The sequence below is a fragment of the Octodon degus genome, unplaced genomic scaffold, assembly GCF_000260255.1.
Source record: "Octodon degus isolate 3935 unplaced genomic scaffold, OctDeg1.0 scaffold00072, whole genome shotgun sequence".
Taxonomy (NCBI): domain Eukaryota; kingdom Metazoa; phylum Chordata; class Mammalia; order Rodentia; family Octodontidae; genus Octodon; species Octodon degus.
Genome location: NW_004524648.1, coordinates 1,644,986 through 1,654,851, shown reverse-complemented (window position 1 = coordinate 1,654,851; position 9,866 = coordinate 1,644,986). Strand labels below are relative to the sequence as shown.

Below are 9,866 nucleotides of genomic sequence, written 5' to 3'. Positions count from 1 at the left end.
TCTCTCTCTCTCTCTCTCTCGGTACTAGGGATTAAACTGAGGACCCTGCGCTTGCCAAACAAGCACTTATTCTACTGAACTATCTCCCTGGCCCTGTGGCCCAATCTCTAGGGATTCCTGCCACCATGTTACAGGATAAGGCAAAGCCTAAAGGTTTATGGGAGTGCTTCAGTTTCTCTAGGTGAGAGACAGAGACTGGATTGAAACTTGGGCCTGATTCACAGTACAAGGAACCCCTGATACACCACAATACCCTCAGTGCATGACATGTGAACACTCAGAAACTTTGGCGGGGGGCAACAGGTCAAGGGGAAAATACCAGCCTTAAGACAGAAAACCAGCATGTGTCCTGATTCTGTAGCCTGGCAGTGTGGTAACACAAGGGTAGGATTGATCTGCCTGGTGTGGGAGTTTGTGACGGGCACTGACCATCCTGTCCCTGACCCAGGAACATGGTGCTGCTGCGGGGGATCCTGGTGCTCAGCTTGTCGTGCCTTCTAGGCCCCTGCTCTGTGGTGAGGCTGGGCTGAGGACTGGGGGTGGTGGGATCAGCAAGTTAAATAAGACCTATATTGAGGGCTGGGGGTTAGGGGTAGGAGAAGCTAGAGGGACTGAGGGAAGAAGAGTGGAGCACAGGTTCAAGGAGGGCTTGGCTGTGAGGACACCCCTTCTTCTATCCTCAACCCTTCCTCAACAGCTCTCTCCTGTGAGTGCCATGGAGCCCTCAGCCAGTGAGGTGAGTACAAGAGGCAGGAGGGCCTGAGGGCTCTAGCCTGTGGCCTGGACAAAGTGGGGGACTTCTGGGGAGGGTCACTTCATCAGCTTCCTCCTTTTACAGTCAGTTAGTGGGCCGATCCAGGAGAAGCTGTCTCCCCTTGTCCTCCTCAAGTTGGGCAACCAGGTACAACCAGGTGGGGCTGGAGATGAGTGGGCAGGGTCAGAGGGAGGAGGGTCAATTAGCAAGAGTGAGGGAACTGGGTGGTGTGGCTACTAGGCAAAAGCCAAGGGAAGAAATGGGTGGGAAGGACCCTGGGGTGGCCTTCCCTCTCCCAGGGATCTGGGACAAGTCCTGCCAAAGAGGCTCAGATGGGCAAAGAAGCAATGTGGAGACATTCAAGAGAGCCTAGACCTGTCTTCTTCCTGATCTCACTGATCTCTGACCTGTCCTGGTAGGAGCCTGGTGGCCAGACTGTCTTGAAGAAGTCACCAGGAGACTGCAAAGACACCCCAACCCCAGAGGAGGCCCACAGGCTGGCCCAGGCCATGGTGGCTTTCAGTGCTGACCTACTTTCTGAGGTGTCCCAAACGTCCAGCAGCCCCAACCTCATCCTGTCACCCCTGAGTGTGGCCTTGGCACTGTCTCACCTGGCACTAGGTACTGTGGTGGCATCCGTCCAGATCAGCAGAATTGGGAGGCCAGTGGGAGCTCTGCTCCAGAGGTTACCAAGGAGTGGCTCCTCCATCAGGGTCATTTGGACATTTAGTGAAAATGCAGATTCCGAGGCCTTTATAGGTCTCTGCGAATCAGATTTCCAGGCATTAGGCCTGGGAATGTGTCGTTTTATAAGTCCCTCTGGTGACTTTTATGCTAGAGTGTGAAAGCTACAGTATCTCCCGTTTGACTTGAGGTTCTCAGTGGGGGACACTTAGGTTTATGGAGGGAAGGGACCCTAAGTGAGGTTCGGTCCTCAGCCCAGCAGCAACAGTTGAAAGCAGAACCCAGGAGTTCTGTCACTCAGTAGGTACAGGAGGAGGGCATGTGGTCCCTTATGGCATGTTTGTCATGGGTCTCCAAGAGGGCTGGAGTGGGGTGGGGGAAGACGCCTAGCCCAGGCCTCAGCCCACACGGTCCCCTCCAGGGGCTCAGAACCAAACACTTCGGAGCTTGAAAAAGGTCCTGCATGCGGATTTGGAGCCCTGCCTTCCCCATCTGCTAAGCCACATCTGCCAGAACCTGGGCCCTGGGACATTCCGAATGGCTGCCAGAATGTACCTACAGAAAGGTGAGTGCCAACAGCAGGAGACACTCCACTGGTAGCCTGTGGTGGAGCAAGGGGCGGGAGATGGGCTTGGCCTCGGAGTTGGTGGCTGTGGAGCCCTGAGCCCTCTGGACACCCTGTGACCCTGTGTATGCAGGATTTCCCATCAAAGAAGAATTCCTGGAACAGTCAGCACAGCTCTTTGGCGCAAAGCCTGTGAACCTTATGGGAAAGCAGGAAGATGACCTGGCAAACATCAACCAATGGGTGAAGGAGGCCACGGAGGGGAAGATTGAGAATTTCCTTTCGGAGCTGCCAGAAAACACTGTGTTGCTTCTCCTCAATGCCATCCACTTTCAGAGTACGCCTCTTCTCTTCTCAACTCCCCTGCTAGGCAGCTCTGCGCTCACCCCATAGGCTGAGGGGGGCTGTGCAGGCTTTGTTCTGAGGGTCTTGCTTCCAACTCAGGCCAGGCTGTGAGGCAGGGGTGGTCTGGGTATGGTGGGGAGAGGGCCCAGGAATAGGATGAGGTTGTGGAAGACAAAACACCCTGGGAGAAAACAGGCTGAAAACTCAGGGGAGGCTCCTGGCAGCACTGCAGGGAATGGAGGAAACAACCCCAGATTTCAAAAATGCTACAGGGAAGAGTCCTTGGATCAAGCAATTCCACCTAGCACAGCATCCCCTGGGGCCTCAGCCTCTGCCTCTGTTCCTTTAAATAAGTTTGAGGTGGGATGGGAAGGAAGCTGGTCCTCCTCTGCATAGCCTCTGTCCTCTCTTTGGCTGCAGGTTTCTGGAAGAGCAAGTTTGACCCGAGCCTCACTCAACAAGAATCCTTCCACCTGGATGAGCAGTTCACGGTCCCTGTGGACATGATGCAAGCCCACATGTACCCTCTGCGCTGGTTCCTGCTGGAGCAGCCTGAGATACAGGTCACCCTTGGCTGTCCAGCAGGCAGGGTCTGGGTGCTGAGAGGTGGGGAATGGAGGGACAGATGGGGGAGCAGCTGCAGGGTTGTGGTGGGTGCCCCATTTTCCTTACAGTCTTATTTAGGCACAGGCCGCTCTAAAAGGTCCCACTATACCCCCAGGAAAGAGGACCAAGGCTCCAGTCTCTTTGAGGTTCATTCTTTCGGTGAAAATATATTGGACATTTGTGTGCCAGGTACTGTTGTAGGCACTGGGTATTAGTGGAGCACAAGGGAAACTTGAGCCCTGCCCGCAACAAATGTAAGTCCCCTTGATTGTTTCAGACAGCAGTAAGTGCTATGAAGGAAAGAAAAGGGTCCTCTGTTAGGGACTGTGAAGGTATTCTATTTATTTGTTTAATTTTAGAGATGGGCTCTTGCTATGTCACCCAGGCTGGCCTTGAACTTCTGGGCTCAAGTGATCCTCTTCCCTCAATCTCCCAAGTGGCTGAGACTACAGGCTTGCAGCACCATGCTTGGTTTGGGAGAAGGGATTTTAGAGTGCATGGTCAAGGAGAATTCTTTGAGTTGAGATTCAGGAAACTTTTGGTGATAAGGGTTTATCTATTTTGTTTTCTGTTTTTGGTGGTCCTGGGGATCCAATCCAGGGCCTGATGCATGCCGGGCAAGTGCAGTACCACTGAGCTATACCCTCAGCCCCGGTGATAAAGGTTTATGACAGTGATTGTAAGGCAACATGGGACCACCTCAGCAGCCATGTAGCCATTCGGATCTCAGCAGTCCAAACCTGATTGGATCCAAGCTCTCACCCAGTGCTTCTTAGAGGAGAGGACCTGATTGTGTTCCATTTCTCAGCATTATGCTTAGAACATTCTGATTGGATGAAGTTCTGGGCCAAGCTGTCCCAGGCATGCCCTGCCTGGCTTTTTGCTTAAGTGTGGTCTCTTCCGCTGAGCATTCATTGCTGGGCCGGTCAGCTGTGGCTGAGACAGCAGTGTTAGCTGGTTTTTTTTTCTCCGAATGCCTTCAGGGCAGGTTTGGCTGGCTGGAGTGTTGTGGGGATCGAACTACAGCCACCTGAGGCTGACAGCTTTGGGGAAGCAGCCCCTTAAAGAACTGAGCTAGGGCCAGGCCTCCTTTTAGCTGGTTTTGACAGGTGACCATGACATAGAGAGCATAATTAGTTGTACAGGAAAGAGCCACTTGCGGAGATAGTCAGGGTCTGTAGGCAGGGCAAGCCCACCCCACAGCCATGGCCCGCCTGTCCCCAGCCCATGCCAAGATGATGGTCTGGCTCACTTCCCCTCAGGTGCTCTTCTTCCTGTTGCTTCTGCCCTATAGGCTGTGTCCTGCCCGCCCTCCCTTCACCCTTTATCTCCATCTCTACATCTCATGACCTTCCCATCCTGCAGTCCCTCTGCAGCAGGCCCAGGCCTCCAGAGCTGATGTTCTTCCCCAGCAGGGAACCTGTGCGCAGGGGCTGCGATGGAACTCAGGGAGCTGTGGCCAAAAGAGACACTCAAGTCCAGGGCTTTCCACCTTCTTAGCTGCAGGGATCCCCTTTAGATAAGATGTTATTTTTTAATTTTCTTTGTGAGGCAGGGCTTCCCTATGTACTGCAGGCTGACCTTGAACTCACTTACGTAGTTTAGGTTGGCCTCAAACTCATGGTAATCCTCCTGCCTCAGCCTCCTGAGTATTGGGATTATAGTGTGCACCACCACACCTGCTGCAGATAAGATCTTACTCCCTATCTCAGTATATACACACAGCTGGTAAAGTCATGGATGAGGGTAAGAAGGAGTAAGGAGGGTACTGCCCTTAGCAGTGGCTTCTCCTCAGAATGCTAGCTGAAAACAGCGACCCATCCATTGTACACACAGAGAAACGGGCAGAATGGTTCTCAGGTTCCTTCCTCAGCCTGTTCCCATGGACAGCTAGAATTGAAATCCCACCACTCACTGAGTGTGGCCCGGTGAGTTCAGACACTGCTGCAAGATTTAAAAGCATGATAGAATTTGGTTACCTGTCCACCTGGAGTGGGACACGTGGTGTCGCCGCAGGGGTGAGGAAGTGAAGTTTCCAGGAGGTCAAGTGCACATCTGATCAGACAGACTTGAGAGGCGGTTCAGTCACCTCGGAAGTGCAGAGTCTAGCTCAGACCCCAGCTATGTTCCTACGCTTTCCGGGCTTCATGCTCCCTCCTTTCCTTCTCTGCAGGTGGCTCATTTCCCCTTTAAGAACAACATGAGTTTTGTGGTCATGGTGCCCACTCACTTTAAGTGGAACGTGTCCCAGGTACTGACCAACCTGAGCTGGGACACACTGAACCAGCCCTCCCTGCGAGAGAGGCCCACTAAGGTGCAGCTGCCTAAGCTGCATCTGAAACACCAGTTGGACCTGGTAGCCACCCTCAGCCAGCTGGGTAAGGAAGCTGCACGGGGCACAAGGCCTGGGTGGGGCTGGGCAGTGTGGATGGGGAGAGGCCTCCAGCCGGCACGGGGACTACTGAGTCACAGCTGGCCCTGTGCTGTGTCCTGGCCTTTTCTGGAGCTGAGAGAGGTGAGAGGGGTGGGTAGGAAACTCTTCTGTCTTAGGATGATCTGAACAATCCAAGGGGAGGGCGACCTATTCTGCTCTCTGAGAACAAGCACTGCACATAATCCTGGGTAGATAGCCCGGTGTGGCATGTGAGTCTACTGTCAGGAGAAGGAGGAAAAGCTGGAGTGTTACGTATTAAAGTGGCTCGTCTTCCTAGCAGCCATTTGCTAAGGAACTTTTCTTGGTACTGGGACTCACCCTTGCCAGGCAGGTACCTTGCTGCTGAGCTATAATATCCCTGTTCTATTCCAAGCATTTTTTAGGCACTGGGAGCCTACACAATGCTCAGCTTAATGGGTGGGCACTGGAGGAATCAGTACTTAATAGTTCCGCCCAAGGGATCTCTCCAGCTTACTTATTCCAGGGAAGGCTTCCTAGAGGAAGTGACATTTAAGTTAGATAGATATAAAGGTTGAATAGAAGTCAAATAGAAGGTGGAGTTTGAAGTATTCCCTGCTAGGATGCTAGCAGGTCCAGGCAGTCTGCAGGGCAGAGGGCAGGGTTGACCAGTCATCTACTGCCCCGCCAGGCCTGCAGGAGCTGTTCCGGGACCCAGACCTGCGTGGGATCTCTGACCAGAGGCTGGTGGTGTCCAGTGTGCAGCATCAGTCTACTTTGGAGCTCAGCGAGGTTGGCGTGGAGGCAGCCGCGGCCACCAGCACGGCCATGTCCCGCATGTCCCTCTCCTCCTTCAGTGTGAACCGCCCTTTTCTCTTCTTCATCTTTGAGGATACCACAGGCCTGCCCCTCTTTGTGGGCAGTGTGAGGAACCCCAACCCTAGCGCACAGCCCCAGCTCCTGGAGCAGCAGGATTCCCCGGATACCAAGGACTTGATCTACAACCAGAAAGGCCTGCCCTCTGAGGACGAGTCCTTCAGCCCAGACTTGAAACTTGCGCTCCCCTCAGAGGAGGATTACCCCCAGTTTATCAGCCCCAAGTGAGGGGCTTGTAGCTACCAGAAACCTGAGTCCCCTACCTGGATCAGCCTCTCAACTTGTGACGTTTTCCAACCAGCTTCATAGGATCTGGGGCAGGGCCCATGGGCAGTGCAGGAGAGACAAGAAGAGGATCTGTTCTCTTCCAGCTTTTCCTGGGGAGTCTAGGGTGGGGCGGGCAGGCTGGAGGGCAGGTATCAGGCAACTGTAGGCAGGATCCCTCTTCATTTCTTCTAAAGTGGCTCAAAAGGTATCCTTTCTAGAGTCTGGGTGGTAGGGCATCTGTCAGCCTAGTTTTGTCAGGAGGTTGGTCCTCAGGTCAGCAGGGGCCCCTCCATAGTTATAGGCACAAGAGCCAGAGGCTGCCCTTGGGCATGTCTGTGAACACCCTGACTGGGGAAAGGAGAGGTAGGGTGGTAGATGGGGAGGCAGGGCAATACCCTGGGGTCAGACACCATCCTGAAAGCCTCTGCCCCTCATGCGGCCTTGTGCCCTTTTCTGTAGGTGGAAGATGGCATAACCTGCCAGCCTCCAACCTGCTGTTGATGCCTTGTCCCCCCAGTGTCCCCTCTAGTCCTTAGAGATGCTGACGTTGCCAGGACTCTTTCCTTCCTCTTTCCTGTCTCCCTCTCGTGCCCAGAAGCTCAGGGACCTCGGCAGGGAAGGGCCCCGTTAGTTCCCTGAGGCTCTTTTGTAAAGTTTTTATAGTGATTTTTATGCCACCTGAATAAAGATTGAATGGGCCTGGCTGGTTTGATGTCACAGTTCTGGGTGTGGGCAGAAGCAGTGGTGGCTGAGGGGAGGCAGGGAAGCAGCTACAGAGCAGACAGCTCTGAGCCCTCTTGGTGCCACGTCTGGTCTCTGGCCACACGCCAGCCTTCTTCAGGGCCACTTCCACGCCAGCCTGGCCCTGGTCTCTGCTTGTTCCTCTCTACATGCCTGAGGCAGCCAGCAACAAGGACAGCTCAGAATAGGCTCAGAATAGCACCAGCCTCCCAGTTTTCAAGAAGAACTGGCAATTAGGGAGCTTGCAAAGTTTTTAATTACACATTGGCCCCTCTGCCAGGAGCTAGTGCCTGCCAGCCTGAGGGGCAGGCTGACAGCTGGAGGCTGTCAGTGCCGGAGGATTTGGGGGATGCAGTTGGGGGTACCTTGGACCAGGATTGACAACTTCCTCTGTGACAATCCATGAGCTGGGGCACCCTGAGTGTCCTCGGGGATGGGGACTTCCAGTGCGCCTGTGGGTGGGTACACCTCCCTGCTGGGCCCTTGTCTGAGTGCAGGGTGTCCATGTGGCAGCAGCTTCCTGGAGCCCAAGAACAAAGTAGTTTGGGTCAGAGAAACCTGGCACGGAATCTGGCTACTTAGAAGCTAGCAGTGAGAAGGTGGGTGGTAAATGAATTAGGGGAGCACATGGTACATCAGAGGGGGAGTTTCCAGATTAGTAGCGGAAAGTAAAGCAGAGAGTACAGGGTGGGGAGGAAAGGCTTCCTTGAGGAGGCATCATCCGAGCAAGGGCCGAGGGAGGTTAGGGAGGATGCCCGGAAGTCTCAGGAGAGAGCAGAGCAATGGCAAATGTCGAGGTCCAGGCCTGGATGGATGTTCAGAGGTCCAAGCCAAGAGGAGAGGGGCCTGGAGAGGAGCAAGCTAGACGGACAAGGAGGAGGCGGAGGCAGGCAGAGAGCTGGAGGGGACAGATCACAGACTGCAGGGCTCTGGGCTGTGGTGAGGACTGTGGTGTTTGTCTTGGAAGAGGCCTTGAAGTCACCCAAAGGTTAACTTAGTCACCAACTCCATCTCATCCCCGAGTCTTGGATGCAGTTCCCAGGGGCCAAGTTTCACTCCCTCAGGAGTCTGACGTTGTCGCAACTGCATCCTCTCCTCTGCAGGTCCTTGTGCAGCACCTCTGTGTGCTCAGAAGCACACCCAACTCTGGGGATGTGGCAAAACACAACAGACAAGCTCCCTTGCCCCTGGGGGGCCTGGGATGGTGGTGGAGTGGTCCAGATAATAAACAAAAACACAGCTGGCAAGATAGCTCAGTGGACTAAGCGCCTGTTTAGGCAAGTACAGGGACCAGAGTTTGATCCCCAGCACCATATGCTGTGCTGCCCCTCTACCCCCCATGCTGAGTCTGGGCATAGTGGCTCATGCCTATAATCCCAGCACTGGGGAGGCTAAAAACAGGAGGATCACTACAAGTCTGAGCTGCATAGTGAGACCCTGTACCAAATACATAAAAAAGAAACAAACATAAAGAGCTCAGTGATGAAGCTCTCAACAAGCACTAGGTGCAGATCCAAAGTGTTCCTGGTTACTTGCTTTCTGAGGGGAAAACAGAACAAAGCTGGGCACAGTGGGTGCATGCATATGCTCCTAGCACTCTGGGAGGCTAAGGCATAAGGATAACAAGTTCAAGCCTAGCCAGGGCAACTTAGTAAGACTTCGTCTCAAAATAAAAAATAAAAAAGCACTGGGCATGTAACTCATTGTGATAGCCCTGGGTCTAGTTCGCATTACTTAAAAAAAAAAAAAAAAAGCAAAGTACATAATTCCAGCTATATATAAGCTTAATTAAAATTTTCATGAACCAGGCTGGAGAGATGGCTCAGTGGTCTAAAGCACCTACTTAGAACAAGCTTAGCAAAGCATCAGGGACCACGGTTCAATCCCCCAGCACCACATGCCAGCCAGCCCCGCCCCCTGGTGGGCTGAGCTGGCCACACACACCTCTCTCTCTCTCTCTCTCTCTCTCTCTCTCTCTCTCTCAAATAAATAAAAAAAAGAAATTAAAAAAAATTTTCATGAACCAAATACTCTTGGTCAACCAGCACCCAGAACAAGACTTTACTCTTGAGCCTTCTGGTGACACTGATGGGTGTGTCCCCAACTTTATATAAAGGATGCATCAATCTATACTCTCGTGCTTCTTTGGCTTCTCTCATCCAACCATATGTTGGTGAGATTCATCTGTTACTGCCGACGGCAATGAGTCCTTCACCGTGGAATGTGTTTAATTGCGGGATACCATGATCTGAGTGAGGCCTGGAAAGCCCTCTTGGCTGCTGGCAGAGAACAGACTGCAGGGCAGTGAGTGGGGGCAGGAAGGCTAATCAGCAGGCGAGAGCCTGGGGTTGGCCGGCCCAGGGCGCTTGCTGTGGAAATGGGATCCACGTGTAATCTGCAGGTCAGTGTTGTAGAATTCGTGGATAGGTCACATGAGAGATGAGAGAAAGGAAAGAACTGAGCCTGACAGGGTTCACCTCTGAGATTCCTAGCTTTTTGTTTTGAGGCAATGGAAAGGAAGTGGTTCCTCTTTCTAAGATGGGAAGGGACTAGAAGGAGGGACGTATTCTAGGGCAGCCTGGAGATTTCCACTTTGAACATGTGATGGAAAGGCCACTCTCATACAGGGCGATCAT

At 53.2% G+C, this 9,866-nt stretch overlaps 1 protein-coding gene across 4 annotated transcripts in view; it reads left to right on the top strand.

Annotated features, from left to right (window-relative positions):
- Positions 1 to 7,192, top strand: part of Serpinf2 (serpin family F member 2) — an 8,414-nt gene extending 1,222 nt beyond the window's left edge. Inside the window, exons 2-10 of one of the 4 annotated variants that reach the window (XM_023719925.1) lie at positions 362 to 515; positions 698 to 736; positions 839 to 901; positions 1,174 to 1,375; positions 1,860 to 2,003; positions 2,137 to 2,340; positions 2,769 to 2,911; positions 5,128 to 5,332; positions 6,038 to 7,192. In XM_023719925.1, the coding sequence (XP_023575693.1) occupies positions 453 to 515; positions 698 to 736; positions 839 to 901; positions 1,174 to 1,375; positions 1,860 to 2,003; positions 2,137 to 2,340; positions 2,769 to 2,911; positions 5,128 to 5,332; positions 6,038 to 6,450 (1,476 nt within the window). In that variant the 5' untranslated portion in view covers positions 362 to 452 and the 3' untranslated portion in view covers positions 6,451 to 7,192. The remainder of the gene's footprint in view (positions 1 to 361; positions 516 to 697; positions 737 to 838; positions 902 to 1,173; positions 1,376 to 1,859; positions 2,004 to 2,136; positions 2,341 to 2,768; positions 2,912 to 5,127; positions 5,333 to 6,037) is intronic. The other 3 variants (XM_004635340.2, XM_023719926.1, XM_023719927.1) reach the window with 3 other exon arrangements.
- Positions 7,193 to 9,866: the final 2,674 nt, after the last annotated feature.